At 36.0% G+C, this 22472-nt stretch overlaps 1 protein-coding gene and 1 non-coding gene across 9 annotated transcripts in view; one reads left to right on the forward strand and one right to left on the reverse strand.

Moving 5' to 3' along the window:
• Positions 1 to 22215, forward strand: part of NFU1 (NFU1 iron-sulfur cluster scaffold) — a 28027-nt gene extending 5812 nt beyond the window's left edge. For 6 of the 8 annotated variants that reach the window (XM_004330792.4, XM_019943202.3, XM_073791289.1 and 3 more), the window contains 6 exons: positions 227 to 362; positions 6526 to 6592; positions 10220 to 10334; positions 14688 to 14748; positions 19526 to 19700; positions 22053 to 22215. In XM_004330792.4, coding sequence (XP_004330840.2) covers positions 227 to 362; positions 6526 to 6592; positions 10220 to 10334; positions 14688 to 14748; positions 19526 to 19700; positions 22053 to 22097 — 599 coding nt within the window. In that variant the 3' untranslated portion in view covers positions 22098 to 22215. Of the gene's footprint in view, positions 1 to 226; positions 363 to 6525; positions 6593 to 10219; positions 10335 to 14687; positions 14749 to 19525; positions 19701 to 20226; positions 20372 to 22052 lie in introns of all 8 variants that reach the window. The other 2 variants (XR_012325664.1, XM_033838369.2) reach the window with 2 other exon arrangements.
• LOC117307992 (U6 spliceosomal RNA) lies at positions 12270 to 12376 on the reverse strand. The gene has a single exon (XR_004521933.1). It is a non-coding gene; the product is annotated as a U6 spliceosomal RNA (small nuclear RNA).
• Positions 22216 to 22472: the final 257 nt, after the last annotated feature.

Here is a 22472-nt window from a genome sequence, read left to right on the forward strand (position 1 = left end):
TCTAAATAATCAGTATTAATATAAAATTCAGTGAAGTTATCCTAAATATTTTGATAAATTTGTTGCTTAACAATTCTTATTCTGTAAGCTTGGGCAATAAAGCTTTATATTCTTTTTTTCTAATTTTCTGTATTTCTTTTGGTTCTCTGAAAATGAGCACTTCATAGTCCATAAACTTGTTAACATTTTTTTTCTAGAATAACATTCTTTCTTTTTTCTCTTTTAGTGAGATACATGTTTATTCAAACACAAGATACCCCAAATCCCAACAGTTTAAAGTTTATTCCAGGAAAACCAGTTCTTGAGACAAGGACCATGGATTTTCCCACATCAGCTACAGCATTTCGCTCCCCTCTGGCTAGGTATAGTACTATTTTTAATTTGCTTTTACCAAGAAACATAAATAACTGACTTCGGGGGTTAAGGTAGCCTTTTTTAGCTATTTTACTTTTATGTGCATTGCATCTTTTCAGTATAGAGATTATTTTCTTTTCAGGTGAGAGAGAAAGAAAAATAAGAGTTGATATTAGGAAACCCTTCTCCTGAAAAGGGATGTACTTAAGAGATCTGCAGCATGACTAAATAAGAATTTATATTTTTCCTTTTAAAAAATCTATCAAAATGATAATATGGCAGGACTTACCTGGTGGTCCAGTGGTTAAAACACCACGCTTCCAATGCAGGAGGTATGGGTTCGAGCCCTGGTTGGGGAACTAAGATCCCACGTGCCATGTGGCAAAAAAAAAAAATGAGGCAGATATCCATTCTAAATCTTTAAAACCCTGTTTTTAGAAAACAATAATAACATGATCATTTTATTCTCAAGGATAGCTGGATTTCTAGATGTTTCAAAATGGAATAGTTTCTAAAATATTCCTCTCAGAACTATAAATGATAATAGTTATCAGATGTGGCATGATTTTTTAATAAACTAGTGAGTGGTGACAGTTTTTATTTTTATTTATTTTTTATTGAAGTATAGTTGATTTACAATATTGTGTTAGCTTGAGGTGGATGGCAAAGTGATTCAGTTATTTTTCTTTCCAGATTATATTCTATTATAGTTATTAAAAGATACGGAATATAATTCCCTGTGCTATGTAGTAGATCCTTGTTGCTTATCTATTTTAGGTAGTCCTTATCTGTTAATCCCATACTCCTAATTTGTCCCTCCCTCTCTTTCCCCTTTGGTAACCGTAAGTTTGTTTTCTGTGTCTTTGAGTCTGCTTCTGTTTTGTATATAGATTTATTTGCATTATTTTTTAGTTTCCACATATAAGTGATATCATACAGTATTTGTCTTTCTCTGTTTGACTTACTTCATTAAGTATAATATTCTCTAGGTCCATCCGTGTTGCTGTAAATGGCATTATTTCATTCTTTTTAATGACTAAGTAGTATTCCATTGTACATGTTACCACATCTTCTTAAGTCAGTTGTCTGTTGATGGGCACTTGGGTTATTTCCATTACTTGGCTATTGTAAATAGTGCTGCTGTGAATACTGGGGTGTGTGTATCTTTTGGAATTAGAGTTTTCATTTTTTCTGGATATATACCCAGGAGTGGGATTGTTGGATCATATGATAGCTCTATTTTTAGTTTTTTAAGGAACCTCCATACTGTTTTCCACAGTGGCTGCACCAATTTACATTCAGTGGTGGCAGCTTTTAAATTCACTAAAGACATGTTAAATGTATGTCTAATGATAAAGCACAAACAATAAAATTATAAAACCCCTTTTTAACTGATAGCTAGAGAAGTTATTTATAATAAGAAATGTTAGGTCAATCACATCAACTGAAATTTTTGGTAACCTAAGACTGATACTGATTGCCAAGGATATTGGGAAAATAAAACTTAGATAACTATTTCTGTATACATACAGCCATTTAATGTGTCTCATTTAGGGGAACCAGGAATATGCTTATCTCAGGAATCGTTTTTAAAGTTTCTAATTAATAAATATGCACATTTCCTTCGACCTAAACATACCACTTCTTGGAATATATCTTAGAGCATTTGTTTTTTATACTTTTTAATACAAGCCACAGTAATAAACTTTTTTTTAACATCTCTATTGGAGTATAATTGCTTTACAATGGTGTGTTAGTTTCTGCTTTATAACGAAGTGAATCAGCTATTAAACATCTTATATTATGACTCGCTATATACATACACACATATACATACACAGATATACCTAAATATGTACATATACGTATGTATATATAGGTATGAAACAAGTGTTTGATGGGGCAATTTTCGCCTTTATAAGGTATAAAACATTCTTTTTTTAATAAATTTATTTATTTATTTATTATATATCTTTTTTAGCGATACATGGGCCTCTCACTGTTGTGGCCTCTCCTGTTGCGGAGCACAGGCTCCGGACACGCAGGCTCAGCGACCATGGCTCACGGGCCCAGCTGCTCCGGGGCACGAACCCGTGTCCCCTGCATCGGCAGGCGGACTCTCAACCACTGTGCCACCAGGGAAGCCCTATAAATTTATTTTTTATTTATTTGTTTTTGTCTGCATTGGGTCTTCGTTGCTGCACGCGGGCTTTCGCTAGTTACGGCGAGTGGGGCTACTCTTTGTTGCGGTGCACAGGCTTCTTATTGTGGTGGCTTCTCTTATTGCAGAGCACGGGCTCTAGGCGCGCAGGCTTCAGTAGTTGTGGCACGCGGGCTCAGTAGTTGTGGCTTGCGGACTCTAGAACGCAGGCTCAGTAGTTGTAGCACACTGGCTTAGTTGCTCCACAGCATGTGGGATCTTCCCGGACCAGGGATCAAACCTGTGTTCCTGCATTGGCAGGCGGATTCTTAACCACTGTGCCACCAGGGAAGTCCCTAAAGCAGTCTTACATTTCCTTTCTTGTGCTTTTTATATTATTTTGTTCTGTTCTATTTTATTAGATAAAATCCTGGTCACTATATAATTGATTTTACGACTCACTGGTGGTTTTGAAAAACACTACCTTAGAGAACAGCCACATATATACATAAGGAGTGTGCAAGTATGTTCATTGTAGCCTTGTTGGTAATGGTAATAAGTTAGAAACAACCTAAATATTCATCGGTAGGAAGAGTTAGATAAACTTTGTTCGTCCATAGTCTGCATGGACAGACAATAAAACAATAAAAAGGATGAGACGGACTCATATTTACTGAATGACCTCTAAGACATATTTGTTATTGAAGAAAGCAAGTTGCAGAACAATGAATACATTATGATTATTATGTGTATGAAAACAAAAAACACAAAGCAACAAAAATGCACTGATAAAGAGGTCTGGAAGAATGTACACAAAACTGATAACAGTGGATTTGGGGAGGGTGGTCAAGAGGCATTTTCACTCTCTATGTATAGTTTGAAATGTTTACATCATGTACAAGCTCACATATTTTGTATTTTAAAAAATGTAAAAATAAAAAAGCCCAAACTGATTCAGTTACAGATTAGTTGGAGATTATTTCTGTCAGATGTTCAGTTGGCAAAAATCCCCATTTCTCTGGTTTACAGAATTTATTATCTTCAGTCAGCCTTGTTTTTGTTGTTTAGCAGAGGATGTTTTTACTGTAAGGTAGAACGTAAGCTTCATGAGGATGGAAACCAGTCTGTTCTGCTTGTTGTTGTATCCCTAGTGCTTAGTACAGTGTCTGCTACTCAGCAAGTATTCAAATACTAGTTGAATGAATGAATAAAGAGTGATGTATCTTACTTCAGGGAGGCATTTGACATGTTTCTTCCTGTCCTTGTAGACAAGACAAAGAAATGTAAGCAGAGGGTAAACCTGTCTTCGGGGACATGTAAAAGGGCTCTGAATCCCTGTAGTTGGCATGTTTATTCAGGACTTTTTTAAAATCAGCAACATTAATAAAGATATAATTATCAGTTTTTCAGATGAGAGGATTTGCTTATCTGTTGGATAGCAAAATTCAGAGACATTTTTGAAAGTTTTATTAGGCTTAAAGCAAATAAGATAAAAGTCCAACAGAAATAAATATTAAGCCGTGTGTTTAAATTTTTTAAATGAATAGCACAATTATGGGATAGAAGAACCTGACCTTTCAGTTAGTCATGTTGGATATGATGCAATGCTTAAAAAAGTCAGTCGAACTTTAACAGAGTCCTAGTGTCCAGCCTAAGAGAGGTAATAGTCTTTGTACTCTGAACAAAGTTAGACTACATTTGGGATAGTGTTTTCATATTTTATTTTGGACATTGACAAGTTGAAATTGTCCCAAGGAGAGTAACCTAAATAACAAAGCATGTCTACTAATGTTTGAAACTCCTGTTTCCGCTTTTTCTTTCTTTTAGGGACAGAACCTGTGAACTCTTTCCTAAAGCAGTCTCCATGATATGGACCATAGATCAGGTGTATTCCTTTGCACAGTCCTTTCATTTGGGAAAAAAAAAAAGCTTTGCTGATAGTGCTAATCAAGGGTCCTACTTAAAGGTCTGTGCTTTGGTTTGTGGATCATAAGCTGCAGCCAAAAATCTTGTGGCCACTTGCAAATTTCACACGAAGTGGTTGTGTAAAGGACTTAGATGACGTAGTTTCAGACAAATTCCTAAATAATTTCAAAGCCGTAATTTTGATAGCATTCTTGGCACTGGTAGACAAAGAAAAGGAAACTGTAACCTTCTTTGGAGTATGTCAGCTTTTGTTGCTAAGGTTGGGAAAAAAGAAACTGCTTTAGAGAGTCTGCTAGGTGTGGTACATATGTCAGTGACTGGGGAAGGAAGCTGTAATTCAAAATTCCTTGAAGGCCTTTCAAATTATAATCTGCCCCTCATTCTCTCACAGGATTCTAAAAAATTAGCTTTACTGAAGTATAATTTACGTGCAATAAAATTCACCAATTTTAAGTGAGTTTTGATAAGTATATATAATTGTGTAACCACCAAGAAAATAAAAATATAAAGCATTTTTATCACTGTAAAAGATCCCTCATTTCCCTTTGCTTTCAGTCTCTTCTTGCTTCACCTCCACACCCTGCTAACTTTCTTTTTATGGCAATGACTTTTAATTTTTAAATTTTTATTAAAAAACGTTTTTTCCAGCTTCTGTGAGATGTAATTGACATAAAGCATTGTTTAAGTTTAAGGTATACAACATGATGATTTGATATACATATACATTGTGAAATGATTACATAGAAAGGTTAGTTAACACATCTGTCACTCTGGCAGCTATTGATATTCTTTACACCACTACAGTTTTGCCTTTTCTAGAGTTTCATATGAATGGAACCAGATAGTCTTTTGTGTTTGGCTTCTTTCATTTAGTATAATGATTTTGAGAGTCATTCTTGTCCTTGTGTGGATCTATAGTTCATTTCTCTTTATTGCCAAGTAATACTACATTGTATGGGTATTCCCAGTTTGTTCAGTCATTCCTCAGTAGATGGACATTTCCAGATTTTTTTGGTTTTGGTATTGTAAATAAAGCTGCTATAAAGATTCATGTGCAGGGCTTCCCTCGTGGTGCATGGTCAGGAATCCGCCTGCCAGTGCAGGAGGCACGGGTTCGGGTCTGGGAAGATCCCACATGCCGCGGTGCAACTAAGCTGTGTGCCACAACTACTGAGCCTGCGCTCTAGCGCTTGTGAGCCACAACTACTGAGCCCGCATGCCACAAGTGCTGAAACCCGCGTGCCTAGAGCCCGTGCTCCGTGGCAGGAGAGGCCACTGCAATGAGAAACCTGAGCTCCGTGGTGAAGAGTGGCCCCCGCTCACTGCAACTCTAGAGGACCTGCGTGCAGCACCGAAGACCCGAAGCGGCAAAAGTAAATAAATAAATTTAAAAAAAGAGATTCAGGGCTTCCCTGGTGGTGCAGTGGTTGAGAGTCCGCCTGCCGATGCAGGCGACACGGGTTCATGCCCCGGCCCGGGAAGATCCCACATGCCGCGGAGCGGCTGGGCCCGTGAGCCATGGCCGCTGAGCCTGCGCATCCGGAGCCTGTGCTCCGCAACGGGAGAGGCCACAACAGTGAGAGGCCCGCGTACCGCAAAAAAGAAGTGATTCACGTGCAAGTCTTTATGGAGCATCCATTTTCATTTCTCTTGGGTAAATAACTAGGAGTGGGATCGCTGGATTGTAGGGTAAGAGGATGAAACAAGATTGGCCATGATATGCTAATTGTTAAAACTGGTGATGACTGTGTGGAGGTTCTTTTACGTTTCTCTCTACTTTTATGTATATTGTAGACCAGGGGTTCCCAACCCCGGGTCCGCAGCCTGTTAGGAACCAGGCCGCACAGCAGGAGGTGAGCTGTGGGCAACCGAGGGAAGCTTCATTTGCCGTTCCCCATCGCTTCCCATCACTCACATTACCAACTGAACCTTCCCCACCATCACTCGCATTACTGCTGGAACCATCTCCCACCCCCTTCCCCCCGTCCGTGGAAAAATTGACTTCCACGAAACTGGTCCCTGGTGCCAAAAAGGTTGGGGACTTCTGTTGTAGACTTTTCCATAATAAAACATTTTATTATCTCTTTTTTAAAATTTTTTCACAGGCAGTTATTTAGGATTGAAGGAGTAAAAAGTGTCTTCTTTGGACCCGATTTCATCACTGTCACAAAGGTAAGCATAGGATTATGTAAAATAAGATGTGACATACTTTTAGTTTTTTCTGAGTCCAGTGCCCCTCTCCAGAATATCCATTCTTGATGTGTTCTACACATACTGTTATTAAAAATCTCAAATTAATTTTACTTCTCACATTTCTCAAGTTAATTATTTAATAGAATTTTCAAGTTGAAATTAACTGTAGTCCAGATCCCTCATTTTTCAAAAGAGAAAAACTTGAGCTTCAGAGAGTTAAATGCAGTGTCCAAGACTGTATAGGTGGCCTCCAGCAGGACCAAGACTCAACCTTGGCAGGACTAAAATTTAGGCTTCCAAGTATAATTTTTACTAATTCTTAAATTTACATTGATAGAGTAAAAAGAGAAGCAAATAAATGATCAAATATATATATATATTTGGCCTACAGAATGATTACGTCTCCTTTCAAAGTGAGCGTTTATAAAATGGCATCTGGCACATTCTGCCAGCCTACCATCCTGCAGTAACACTTCAGAGCTTCACAGACAAGAGCAGTGGATTGTGTACTCCTGCAACACTTGGATAACCTCTTAATGTCAAAAAATCGAGCTCAATATGCTACCCATCCAACATCTAACATTCATATTTGCTAGAAAAGACTGTTTCATTTTTAAGTCTACTAGATTAATGAGAAATGAACCATATAAATTTGAACTATACTTATTCTTTTAAATTTGTAATTGATATGTGTGCACTGAACTTAGTCACTTGCCCAATTTTGCATCAAAATCAAAAGTATTCAGTTAGCTCCTCTTAAGCAGTTTGAAAGGATTACTCTTGAGTTCTTGCTGCACCACGAAAGGGGACATACTGAGTTATCAACATGTTACATCTAGTCTAGTACTCTCTTGCAGCTGTTTATATGAGGAGGAGAATTAGGATTTTCTTCCATGCTGGCGATCCCAGTGGCTATGGTTGTTCACACAAATATCCGGATTATAAAATGTTCTTCCTGGTTGTTTAACGTGTTATTTTTTCTAAATTCTCAGAAAACCCTTTCTTGACCATATTACTGAAAGTGGTAACTCCCCCCAGGCACTTATTACCTTATTTTCTTCATTACACCTATCTCTTAATGATATTGTTTATTTTTATTACCTCTCTTTCCGGCACTAGAATGTAAACTCCATGAAGATAAAGATAGTCCATCTTGTTAGCTCACCTACAACAATGCTTAGCACATAGTATGCATTCAAAGAAATTTTTGTAGAAGGAAACAATGATGTAAAATTTCCTAAATTGAATTTTCAGGTTTCAAGTGGTTTCCCCCAAATGTAGGATTGTGGTGAGCAAATGTGTGCTCACCAATCTCTAGTTTTTACTTGTTCATAGACATTTGACCTATTTTTGTTATTCTTCAATTTTTATTCTTTTTTTGTTTTATTTTATTTTTATTTTTGGCTGTGTTGGGTCTTCGTTTCTGTGCGAGGGCTTTCTCTAGTTGCGGCGAGCGGGGGCCACTCTTCATCGCGGTGCGCGGGCCTCTCACTGTCGCGGCCTCTCTAGTTGCAGAGCACGGGCTCCAGACGCGCAGGCTCAGTAGCTGTGGCTCACGGGCCTAGTTGCTCCACGGCATGTGGGACCTTCCCAGACCAGGGCTGAACCCGTGTCTCCTGCATTGGCAGGCAGATTCTCAACCACTGCGCCACCAGGGAAGCCCCCCAATTTTCTTTCTTTGATGTTTTTTGAAGGAGAAAAAAGGACTAGCATTGCCAACATGTTTGATGTGGCACTAGTGCTTTACATACATTATCTAATTTAATTCTTCTTTTTAAACCATTTTTAAATTGAAGTATAGTTAATTTACCGTGGGTTTTATTTTTACTTTTTTTTTTTTTTTTTTTTTGCTGTATGCGGGCCTCTCACTGTTGTGGCCTCTCCCCTTGCGGAGCACAGGCTCCGATGCGCAGGCTCAGCGGCCATGGCTCACGGGCCCAGCCGCTCCGCGGCATGTGGGATCTTCCCGGACCGGGGCACGAACCCGTGTCCCCTGCATCGGCAGGCGGACTGTCAACCACCGCGCCACCAGGGAAGCCCTTTATTTTTACTTTTTAAAAATTTAATTCTTATAACTAGTTTTTCTTGTCTTCATTTTACAAATAGGAAATTATGTATTTTAAGAAGTTTTTATTTCTTTTACATATAGCCTATGTTATATAAATTTGGGGGGGGGGATGAAAACGTGATTATAGCTTACAAAAGGTTTTTTTTTTCTTGATTAGATTTTGGTAAGTCATCTTTTATTTCCCTTTCCCTTTGTAATTTAGTTACCCTTTTTGAAATTTCTCCAGCTCCATTATTTTTTCTTAATGAAATGATATAACCAATAAATAATATTCCAAGTTAGGGCACACATTGATATTTAATAGATAGACTGGTAGATTGATGTGCTTTCTTCCAATTACCTTCCTCATCATGGACTATCCCATTTACCTGATAGCTTCAGTGATTGCCTGTTTCCCTTTCTAACTTGTAATTGATAATTCACAGGCTTCTTTATGCATCGGGTTTTTTTTTTCCTAAATGTATATTTGCAGCTTATATGCTGCCTTGTTCTCATTCAGATAACTTCATAATATTTATTTTCTTTTAATACCAATATTTCCCTATTCAGTAGAGCCCACTACTTACTGAAGCTCTAAGGTAGCCTTCTGATCCATCTTCCAAATAATTTATTAAAATGTTACCTAGAACTAGTACTCGTTACCAATCACTAAGACGTCTCACTAATTTTGTTTTTGTATTCGTAGTAGTGCCTGTTTTACCTTCTGTGTACTGTCTCTAAATTGGTTCTTAATCCGTGACAAAAATAGACCCGTTTGTATACGAAGACACACTTTTTAATAGTATTTAAGCATAGACCCTAGCTAACAGCCTCCTGAGAATCTAGACTGCCTCTAATAGTTTTTCGCCTAAAGAGCTCTCCTTTAAAAAATTAAAACAAAACATTCTGCCTTTCTCATTTTAGATGTTAGTACTATTTGGGTACTATCTGTCTCTTTTTTTTTAATGGAATCAACTACTTGGCCAGAATTAGAAGTGAAATAGTTATGGATTCTTTCTTACGGATACCAGTCTAGTTGACGGTCCACAAGTCCTCTAGTACAATAGCCGTAGATAAGACACGTTATACTTATGGTTCAACAGTTATGTCATTGGGTTTCTTCAATACTATTAAGTAATATACGTAAGTTGAATTTTTTTGAATAGTCGTGAAATATCCTGTATAGTTCATCAAGCAGTTATATCCTATTTTATTAAAAGAATGGAAAGTCTCTTTATTACCCTCTTTAAACACAGAATCCATTCAGTATTTTAACTCTCTTCACCTCATGAAAAAATATCTTTTAGTCATTTTGGTATCCCCTCTATAGGGCATGTACATACAGCACACTTATTTGATGAATGAATGAATTGGGGGATGTTCTAAGATTGTATCTTCTGAAAGTCATTATAAGCCAGCTCCTTTAGGAACATTAACTGACATATTTTCCAGAAATGAGTGTTATAGAATATATATAGGGAAAGATTCTTAAAGGTATTGTTTTGTATTTGTCTTTGCCCTTGGTTGAAAATGTAACGTTTTCCTTCAAATATTTACAGGAGAATGAAGAGTTAGACTGGAATTTACTGAAACCAGATATCTATGCTACAATTATGGATTTCTTTGCATCTGGCTTACCTTTAGTTACTGAGGAAACACCTTCAGGAGAAGCAGGTAATGTGTTGGGTAATTAGTATTTATCTTTTTTTTTTAAACTGTTCTATTTTCTTTACATTTGGCTTGATTTCAGAAGTCACGGGACTACAGATTTTTATCATTATACTATATTTAGCCCTGGAACCAATCTCAGAGGGGACAAAATTTCATGTGTAGTAGTTTCATCCATCATTTTATAAAACTTGTGTATAAATTGAATATATTATACAAAACTAAAATTTTCAATTATAAAAATTTTCAGGCATATAGAAAATAATATTATAATTCTCACCAATTTGCCCTCTTCTCAGATTTAACAGAGGTTAACTCTCTACCTTAATTGCTTTAGACTCATTTCTAAATAAAATATTAAAGACATAGCCAAAGACCCAGAACTCCCATCCCTTTTCCCTTTCTATTACAGAAATGTATGTAAATTTAGTTTGTTTTTAAACTTTTACTACACATGTAAGTCTCTGCAAGGAATTTATAGTATTGGTTTTTGTTCTTAAACTTTAAATAACTTGTGTTATATGCAACTTTCCTTTTTTCACATATTTTGAAATACACCCATTTATTTATTTTAAGTGCTGGATAGTATTCCATTATATGACTAAATTACAGTTAATTAATTTTTTCCTTTACTTATATCCAAGTAAATTATTTGTGCTAATTTCTGTTACAAACATTGCTGCATTGGGTGTTCTTGTACAAGTCTCTCTGTGCATTTGTGGAAACCTGCTTTAGGGTACTTTTAGAGTATATTCCTAAAAGCAGAATTGCTGTATCGTAAATTGTTCTAATTTACATGCAAATTAGCAGTGTATAAGAATTTCAACTTTCTTATATCTTCATCATCACTTTGTGTTTACTTTTTTTTTTTAACCAATATGTTAGGGGTAAAATGGTGTCTTGTTTTAATTGCATTTCCTTGATTAATATTGAGCCTGAAGGTTTTCATATATACAAACATATGGCCAATATTCATATGATTGGCCAATATTTTCCTTTTCAGTAAATTTCCTGTTCATAAACTTTGCTGATTTTTTAAAAAATTGAATTATGTGTCTTTTTTGTATTGGCTTTAGCAAGTTGTTTTTTTTTTATAAATTTATTTATTTATATTTGGCTGCGTTCGGTCTTCATTGCTGTGCGCAGGCTTTCTCTAGTTGCGGTGAGCAGGAGCCATTCTTTGTTGCGGTGCGCGGGCTTCTTACTGCGGTGGCTTCTCGTTACAGAGCATGGGCTCTAGGGGCGTGGCCTTCAGCAGCTGTGGCACGCGGGCTCAGTAGTTGTGTCTCACAGGCTCTAGAGCACAGGCTCAGTAGTTGTGGCGCACGGGCTTAGCTGCTCCGCGGCATGTGGGATCTTCCCGGACCAGGGCTTGAACCTGCGTCCCCCTCATTGGCAGGCGGATTCTTAAGCACTGCGCCACCAGGGAAGCCCTAGCAAGTTTTTAAAAAATATTCTGAGTATAAATCCTGAATATACTATATATAAATTAAGCATATTCATAGCAAATAACTTCTCCCTAACCATGCCTTATATTTTCACTATATTTAAGTTGTCTTTTGTCATTCAGAAATTTTTTCTTGGGCTTACCTGGTGACGCAGTGGTTAAGAATCCGCCTGCCAAGGCAGGGGACATGGGTTTGATCCCTGGCCTGGGAAGATCCCACATGCCATGGAGCAACTAAGCCTGTACGCCACAAGTACTGAGCCTCCACTCTAGAGCCCGCATGCAACAACTACTGAAGCCCATGTGCCTAGAGCCTGTGCTCCACAGCAAGAGAAGCCACAACAATGAGAAGCCTGTGCACTGCAACGAAGAGTAGCCCCCCGCTCACCGCAACTAGAGAAAGCCTGCGCACAGCAACGAAGACCCAACACAGCCAAAACTAAAAAAAACAAAAGTCCCATGTAAGAAAACAAGAAAGAAATTTTTTCTTATTTTAAAATATGGAACGTTTCACAAATTTGTGTATCATCTTTGCAAAGGGACCATGCTAATCTTCCCTGTATCATTTCAGTTTTAGTATTTGTGCTGCTGAAGCAAGCACAGAAGTTTTTCTTTTTAATGGAGTCGCATATTTTCATCTTATCCTTTGTGGTTTCTGTTTTGTGTACATTGTTTTAATAAGTTATTGTATGTAAAGCACTTGGAAGAGTAACGTCACATGGATCTCAAATACTAGCTGTGATTATTATATTTGTTGTTGATGAAATTTTTCCTTTCTCCAATATCGTACAGATACTGTTTTGTGTGTGTGTGTGTGTGTGTGTGTATGTATACATATATCTACACACACACAAACATTTGTATAATCACCTTTAAATGAATCAGTTTCACTTCTAGATAATATATATTCTAAATGAGTGATAAATATACACAAGGCAACATGTGGAAGCATGTTCATTGAAATATTTTTAAAATATGTTAGCAGTTAAAAGGAGTGAACTTGATTAGGAGATATCAATGTGGAAAGATATAAAAAATATTAAGTGATAAAGGAAAACTGAAGAGTTTATTTATATGTTCTTACATATATACCATTTATGCAAATTTTAAATAATAATACAAGTTTTAAATTATATGTGTTCTTGATGGACATGTATGTAAAATTGATATAACGTTTTGAGAGCCATTTGACATCTGCCAAAACTTAAAAATACACAAGCCTATTGACCCAGCACTAGGAATTTTATTTTATGTAAAGAGTACTTTCTTTTTTTTTTTAATAAATTTATTTATTTATTTACATTTTATTTTTGGCTGCGTTAGGTCTTTGTTGTGGTGAGCGGGGGCTACTCTTCGTTGTGGTGTGTGGGCTTCTCACTGCGGTGGCTTCTCTTGTTGTGGAGCATGGGCTCTAGGTGTGCGGGCTTCAGTAGTTGTGGCATGCAGGCTTAGTAGTTGTGGCTTGCAGGCTGTAGAGCACAGGCTCAGTAGTTGTGGCCCACGGGTTTAGTTGCTCCATGGCATGTGGGATCTTACCAGACCAGGGCTCGAACCCATGTCCCCTGCATCGACAGGCAGATTCTTTGTGCCACTAAGGAAGTCCAGCAGAACTAGGAATTTATCCCTTAGATATATATGCAAAAATACACTGATATATACTTTACGTAAGCATGTATACTGCAGGATTGTTAGAAATAGCAAACTAGAAACAACTGAAATAATATAAAAACTAGCCAAATGAAGACAAAGCCATACAAAAATTACTATGCACCTATTTTTTTTTTTTTTTTTTTTTTTTTGCGGTACGCGGGCCTCTCACTGTTGTGGCCTCTCCTGTTGCAGAGCACAGGCTCCAGACGCGCAGGCTCAGCGGCCATGGCTCACGGGCCTAGTCGCTCCGCGGCATGTGGGATCTTCCCGGACTGGGGCACGAACCTGTGTCCCCTGCATCGGCAGGCGAACTCTCAACCACTGCGCCACCAGGAAAGCCCTATGCACCTAATTTTTAAATTGAGGCATATCTTTATATGCTGATATGGAAAAACCTTTTAGATATATTAAATAGAAATAAAACAAGGTATAGAACAGTGTGTATAGTGTGTATAAATATAGACTTGTAAATGTTAACATGTACTCGAAGGATATACACTAAAGTCATGATAGTGGTTGCCTGTGGAATGGAATGTAGGTTTGCTGATGTAAGAGAATTTTAACTTTATTATATTTTATTTCTTTTATTAAAAAATTCAAAGTTGATATAATTTAATATTAATATGTTGATACTTATATTGTTGCCAGAACTCTAGTGTTTGTCACAGTGTAATTTGAATTAGCTGCATTTTAATTTTCCCAATGGTAAAGAAATTTTTCAAAAAAATACAAAACCCATAAAAATAGGCATACGTGAAGATCGGTATATGAGCTTACAAAGTAAAAGAAAAACAAAAATGAAACAAAATGAAAAAACCAAGTTTTTGCTCAGATTTGTAAAACATTTTAGAGTTTCCATAAGGCTTACATCTGTATTTAGTATGATTGTCATTTTGAAAACCACTAAATTGAGAAATTGAAAATATAACTTAACTTACAAAGCAGGTGTGCTGTTTTGTCTCAAAGTTTTCATCAAAATTCAGACAATATCTTTTCTCTGCTACTTTTCAATTCTTGAGAAGGATGAAAGTTTACAAATATATTGGCCAAAAAATTCAAATCCTAACATAATTAGTAGATCAGATTATTCAGTATTCACATTTATCACCAAATGTTGATCAGTGCTCCTTAATTTTTCTTCAGATAATCAAATGAATGACCTTTACATTTCCCCTAAGTTAAAATCACTCTGTTTTAATGTTTGTACTTGCATGGATATAAAATTTCTACTGTTGATATGTTTTATTCGTAATTGTTTCTAGGATCTGAAGATGATGATGAAGTTGTGGCAATGATTAAGGAATTGTTAGATACTAGAATACGGTATGTGCTCATCTTTCTACCTGAGATCAGACATATCAATACTACAGAGCCAGTTTTCATTGTAGCAGTATACTTTTGGTTTGTCTCTGAGGTTGTAGTAGAGTTAACAAAATAAGTATAAGTTAATGTAAACCAAAATAGGTAACCATGACAATTGAATTTAAAGCCTGTACATTCTCTATATTCACTCACAATTTATAACACTCTGTCTAAACATAATAATTTATCTTTCATGGTCACCATTTGGGTTTGATATTGTTATAATACCAAATTTCTTAGTAAGAAAAAAATGGCTTAACAGTGTTTGGGAGAATTGTGAGGAGAGGAGCACCTCTTTTCAGGCTGCTACCCCAAAAGAATAAATTTAAATGAGTAGAGAACCATAGGGTTCCACTTTTGCTTGTAGCAGACCAGTGGTCCTGCTGACAATTCCCAAAAAAGCTAGATAAAATACAAAAAAAAATTTTGTTGTTGTTGTTGGACAGTATTAGATAGCTGCCAAAGCAAATAAGGTCCTGTAGAGAAGGGAAGCACATTGAAACTTCCCTCGGGGCATTCGCTGATTCTTGATGTGAGGTTAGAATATGAGAAGCTGGGCAAAGGGCAGTCGCTAAGAATCAGAGAAACTATGTTGCTTTCAGCAAATTTGTAGAGATGGGAAGACAAAAATTAAAATTCTGGGTTTCCAATGAAGCTTTGACTTTAAAGGGCAAGATCCCAGAGAAAAGAAAAAAATAAGCCTTAATACTCAGAAGTTCTCCCCACATGGCACTTACATGTTCTTAGCTATGGAGGGGAAGAGACTAAGAAGTCAAACAAAAAGCAGTTGAAAAGCTGAGCAGAGTTTTGGCAGTTTTATGGTGCTGGGGGTGGTGACAAAAATTGGAGTTTAGGATCTGTCAAGGAGTGTGGGGCCTCAAGGAACACCCAGACTTTTAGTCGGACTCTCTAGAGGACTATCCCCTTGAAAGTGGACAAACCAGAGGTAGACCAAGCCTTATAAAACTGTAGTCCAGTATTGAGTGAACCTAATTCCACAGCAGGTTGAGCTACTGCCAAAAGATAGGGTGAATCCTTTCTGATGTAATATAATCCTGAGTCACTTCAGTTTTTCGTGTACATTGTTCATCATTCATTGTCCAAAAATTACTAGGCATGGAATTTGGAAACTGGACCAAGAGAAAATAAAACAAATCCATAGATAACCTAGATGTGAGAGTTATCAGACATGATCTTTAAAATAACTGTGAATAAAATGTTTGAGAAAATAGAAAGTGAGATGAAGAATTTCATCAGAAAACTGGAATCTATAAAAAAAGAAAAAGTAATTCTGGAACTAAAATGTATAATAGCTAAACTTAAGAACTCATTAGGTTAGTTGAACATCACATTGGATACTGTTGGAGAGAAGATTAGTGTACTGGAATATAAGTCAATAGAAAATACCCAGCTGAAGCACAGAAAAGAGAATGGAAAATACAGCAAAAAAGTATGAAAGACATAGAGTATATGGCAAAAAGGGCCTCACAATGTCCTATAGGGTTTTTAATATATCTGGAATTAAAATGCATGACAAAGGGGACTTCCCTGGTGGTCCAGTGGGTAGGACTCCAAGCTCCCAATGCAGGGGGCCTGAGGTTTGATCCCTAGTCAGGGAACTAGATCCCACATGCATGCTGCAACTAAGGAGTCCGCATGCCACAACGAAGATCCTGTGTGCCACAACTAAGACCTGGCGCAGCCAAAATAAATTTTTTAAAAGAAGAGTTAACCTACTAAAAAAAAAAAATGCATGACAAAGATATAAAAGGTGGTGATAAGTATAAGAGTAAGTGTTCTTTGGGACTTCCCTGGCGGTCCAGTGGTTAAGACTTCGCCTTCCAATTCAGGGGGTGTGGGTTCGATCCCTGATCAGTAAGCTAAGATCCCACATGCCTCAGGGCCAAAAAACCAAAACATAAAACAGAAGCAATAATGTAACAAATTCAATAAAGACTTTAAAAATGGTCTACATCAAAAAATCTTTTAAAAAAAGAATAAAAAAAAAAAGAGTAAGTATTCTTCATTCTTGGCATTATCTGGGGATTGATAAAAGTACTAATTTATATTAGAGTTTAAGAAATCAAATAGGCATCTTGTGTAATAAACACTAAATCAGCAGTAAAAGACTGTGTATAACCAAGCCAATAGAGGGGGAAAATGGAATAATAAAAAACAATACGGGGACTTCCCTGGTGGCACAGTGGTTAAGACTCCACACTTCCAAATCAGGAGGCCTGGGTTTGATCCCCCGTCAGGGAATTAGATCCCACATGCGTGCCACAACTAAGAGTTCTCATGCCGCAACTAAAAGTTCACGTGCCACAACTAAGGAGCCAGCAAGCTGCAAATAAGGAGCTGGCGAGCCACATCTAAGGAGCCCGTCTGCCACAACTAAGGAGCCTGCGAGCTGCAACTAAGGAGCCTAACTGCCACAACTAAGACCCAGCGCAACCAAATAAATAAATAAATAAATATAAAAAAACAATACTTGTTTAATCCAAAGTAATGCAAAATGATAAATAATAAGATGGTACTATAAACCCAAACATATTAGTAGTTATATTTTAATGTACGTGGGTTGATTAACAAAATAAGATTGTCAGATCGGCTATTAAAAAAAACCTACATGCTGCTTGTAAGAGGTATACACCTTAAATATAAGGACACAGAAAGGTTGAAAGTAAAAAGATAGAGAAATATATAGCATGCAAAAAATGAGTAAGAGAAAGCTGATGTAGTTATACAGATATCAGACAAAATATACTTTATAGCTAAAGACATTACTAGCAATAAAGAGAAATCTTTCATAATAATAAAAGGGTAATTTCTATGAGGAATATATACCAATTTTAAACTTGTATGCATCTAATAACAGTTTCAAAATAAATGAAGACTATTTGAGAGAACTAAAAGGAGAATTAGATAATCCACAATTATAATGGGAGACCAACACATCTCTCTCAATAACAAATAGAGCAAACATATAAAATGACTCTCATAAAATATGAGTTATACACATGATTAACAAAGTTGACTAAATTGACACACATAGGACATTGCACCCAGCAAGAACAAAATATTTATTTTCTTCAAGTGTACATGGAAGATTTACTAAAAGAGGCTGTATTCTGAGTCTTAACGCTGAACAAATTTTAAGGATTGAAATAATTGAGAATATTGTTTTCTACAGTGAGATTAAGCTAGATGTCAATTTCCAAAAAGGTATATACAGAATCTCTATGTATTTGAAAACTAAACAATGGTCTTCAAAAAGACCCATGGTCAACAAAGAAATCACAAAGGAAATTCAAAATAGAATATCTGCATGACCTTTGGGTAGGCAAATGTTTTTTGACAAGACAAGACAAACTAAGGGAAAGACATAAATTGGACTATAATAAAATTGTGACTTCTTCATCAAAAGGCATCATTTACAGTGAAGAAGCAAAGCACAGATTAGAAGATATTTATATATATGGCAGAATATATTTAAAATCTCTTACAAGTTGTTAAGAAAAAGACAAACAAATAGAGACTGGAGCAGTCTCTTCACAAAAACACTGGAGTAATAATTCACAAAAGACAATAACCAAATGACCACTAAACATGAAAAAGTGCTCATCCTCATTAGTCATTATGAATATTCAAATTAAAACTACAATGAAATACCACTGCAGATCCACTGGAATGGTTAAAATTATTAAGATTGACAGCACCAATTGGTGGTAAGGATGTGTGGAGCAACAGAAATTCTCATGTACTGCTGGTGGGAATATAAGTTTATATAACTTTGGGAAACTATTTGGCAGTATCTACTAAATCTGAACATATGCATATTCTTGATGAGCAGTTCTACTCTCAGGTACATTCCCAGCTGTAATATATATGTATACCAAAGGACATTTGCAAGAATCTCCACAGCTGCACTATTTGTAAAAGCAAAAAACTGCTGTTAACCCAAATGTCCATCAACAATAGAATGGATAAATTCTGGCATATTCACTTAATGGAATACTGTGCAGCAGTGAGATTGAATGAACTATTACTATATGCCACAATGTAGATGAATCTCACAAAGAGCAAAAGAAGCCAGATTAAAAAAGAGTTAATACTTTGTGTTTTCTAAACGGAATTTATATTTATAAATTATAAAGTTAAAAAATAGGCAGAATTAATCAGGGGTGATAGCAGGGAGGATAATGGTTACCATTGGTTGGGAGGAGTGATTAGAAGGAAGAACAGGGTGACTTCTGGGGTTGTAGTGTCTGTTTCTTGGTCTAGAACAAATGTATGTTCACTTTGTGAAAATTCACTGAACTGATCATACATGATTTACGCATTTTTCTGTATTTATATTTCAATGAAAAGTTTAACTAGAAAAAAAAGCCAGCGCATGTCAGTCTCACTCTGTTCACTTAAAAGAAGTGAATGAGTATATCTTAGGTAATCAGTATAATTTTTAGAAAATTTGAAATCTTAAATGCTTAAGAAAGATTATTAATAAGCAAGATTAAAATGTAATAAGCAGATAAAGTATTTGTATGAATGAATTTTGACATTTTATCTGAAAGTTAAAAAAAATTACAAATGAGACTAGCTACAGTTACTGTTCTTGATTATAAAAGTAGCTCTAACTGCATTTATTAATAGAAAATCTAAGCTCTGAGTTTTATTAAATTTTTTTGACAAAAACTTCTATTATTTTAAATATATCACAAATATTCTATGGCTGCAGGCCAACTGTGCAGGAAGATGGAGGAGATGTAATCTATAAAGGCTTTGAAGATGGCATTGTACAGCTGAAACTCCAAGGTTCTTGTACCAGCTGCCCCAGTTCAATCATTACTCTGAAAAATGGAATTCAGAACATGCTGCAGTTTTATATTCCAGAAGTAGAAGGTGTAGAACAGGTATGCCAATATTGTATGACAGTTTAGATTTAATATTAAAATGAATTTTTTGGAAAGAAAAGAAATTCATGACCTGACATTTTCTTCCAGGGTTATATCGTTGTGTTACCATTTTATCAGACTTGCAGGCTCCTTATTTAAGAATTAACTTTAGTATTATGAATTACCTACTATGTGCCCAGCGTTTTTACAAGTATTACCTCATTTATCTTCTAATGACACAGTGTATTAATATTAAGTAACTCATTTCCATTTTGTACATGGGAAACTGAGACTCAGAGGGCATACTGCTGCTCTAGAAAAGTTATGAAAAGGGGATTCAAAACATGATGAAATTTTATAGATGAGGTTTAGAAGTCTTTAGTGGAAGAGCTCCACTACTTCGTATTTAAACACTTCTTGTTCTTAAATGTGCAGGCAGGAAGCTCATCAAGAAATCATACTTTGTTGTACAGTAAAACAGACTACTGAGTAGAGTAATAGAGCTTTATCTATAGCCTGATGTCAACATTTTTTCTGCCCCAAGGTGTCTAAGGAATATAGTACAGTACTTTCTCAGCAGTGATAGTGATGTTCACTGCAGTAATTCTCAAACAAGAGGCATGGCCTTATGGAGATTATCAAGTAAGGAAAGAGCGTGTGGAAATTAGAAATTTGAAAAAACTCTTCAGGTAATTCTGTGCCTTTAAGGAGAGGGCATCATCTCCTCTCAGCTCCTGTGAGACTCACTCATCTCTGGGTAGTATTGAGACCTGTCCTTTTGGTACAATACATGCCGTCTCCTCTCTGAAATTCTTATCAGTCCTTCACTTGGAATTAAGCTGTACTTCTGTGCAAAGCTTCTGTGTTTCTGTTTCAGTTTTCTGTTCAGGGTTAATTTCCTTGAGAGGTTTGTAATCGTATCTAGGTCTTTGTGTTCTTCAACACTTAGCCTTGTGTATTGTAAATGTTGTTTACATAGTTTGTATTAAATATTTAGAAACATTCCAAATAATATTTTTGCCTAAAATAGAAGTTGATTGACAAAATTTTTTGGATTGGGTGCTGCTGAGATTAGATATAAAAATATCAATTCCTTGGAAGTAAATATCCATTTTTTACTCAACCCAGAAGAAACTATGAGGGAATTGTTTTTCCATTGATTGTTTCAGATCAGAGCCAGATTCATCTGGATTTTTTAAAATTAATTTTTGTTCCATTATCCTCTATATGCCTTTTTTAAAATAAATTTATTTATTTTACTTATTTATTTTTGGCTGCATTGGGTCTTCGTTGCTGTGCACAGGCTTTCTCTAGTTGCGGTGAGCAGGGCTTCTCTTCGTTGTGGTGTGTGGGCTTCTCATTGCGGTGGCTTCTCTTGCTGCAGAGCATGGGCTCTGGAGTGCAGGCTCAATAGTTGTGGCGCACGGGCTTAGTTGCTCCACGGCATGTGGGATCTTCCCGGACCAGGGCTCGAACCCATGTCCCCTGCATTGGCAGGCGGATTTTTAACCACTGCATCACCAGGGAAGCCCCTCTACATGCCTTTTTTTAAAATTACAGTAGTTAACACTTTGGTCGATTGACAAAGGAAGGTTTTTATTCACTTGTCCAGGGTGGGTGATGAATTGGCAGTTGAATTATAAACCTGAATTGGCATATAATTATAGTAGATATGGTGAAGAGAAAAAATAGTCTTAGGTTTATATAACTCTTTTCCTTTCCAAAGGAGTTGGTTTTTAGTATCTGAGTAATATATTAACTCATGAAAAGATACTAATCTGTTCTTTTTTTTCTTCAAGTATTCATTAGTATCTTTCTTAACTTACTTGAAATGAAAATCTTCACATTCTTCTAAGGTTTAAAATGAACGTTTGTCAGTAAGACCAAAATAATTAGTTGCTAGTATATTTTGTTTCTTTACCTTTTTTAGTGATTCATTTTTCTAATATATATTTTTACAGTAACAATTTGGTATAGCTCCCTAGAATATATTTAAGGAAATCAGGTGCTTTTGGAAAAAAAAGCAGGAATGTCAGTTATATATATTAGTCATACAGCTAGGAAATACCAGTTATCATTATAGTCTTCTCTGTCCAGCTGAGACTCTGCTATTGGAAGCCTCCTTTGGGACAAGGAAAAGAGACCAACGTTTTAATTAATTTGCTAATATTCAATTTGCTTTTATGTTTTTAGAATATCAGGTTATGATGCAAACCTTGTACTTTGGGGGCTGTTGGTAGATTTATTCTTATTGGATTGACACGCATTGTTATAGATTAGAGTATTTCAGGTAAGCAAGTAATATTAAAATCAGGAAAATAGCAATTTCTAATCCTTAATTCTTAAATTCTCTTTGTTCTTTTGTTTTAGGTTATGGATGATGAATCAGATGAAAAAGAAGCAAACTCACCTTAAATTAATTTGAGATTTCTTTGGGCCCAGCAGTTGGACTTGTTGATATATATACTAAGCTTTTATTATTAATCTGCTAAGGAACTTGAGGATTAATAAAATATACCCTTTCTTCAGAGAATGATATATAAATATTGCATGTTTGCTTTACCTCATATGAGTTATTTATAACATCCTGAATCATCTTCTGTACACGTGGATTTTATCCAGGGATATTTTTATTTTTGTTCTTCATTTCTCATGGTTCCTTCTTTGCATAATGTGTGAAGCAGTTTAAAATACATCCCCCCCAATCTAATTTATTTACTTTTTTAATACAGAAGTAAATAGGGAGAATCTTTTTAAGATATTCTAAAATGGCTTAGCTTTTTATGAGAT

The sequence above is a fragment of the Tursiops truncatus genome, chromosome 14, assembly GCF_011762595.2.
Source record: "Tursiops truncatus isolate mTurTru1 chromosome 14, mTurTru1.mat.Y, whole genome shotgun sequence".
Taxonomy (NCBI): Eukaryota; Metazoa; Chordata; class Mammalia; order Artiodactyla; family Delphinidae; genus Tursiops; species Tursiops truncatus.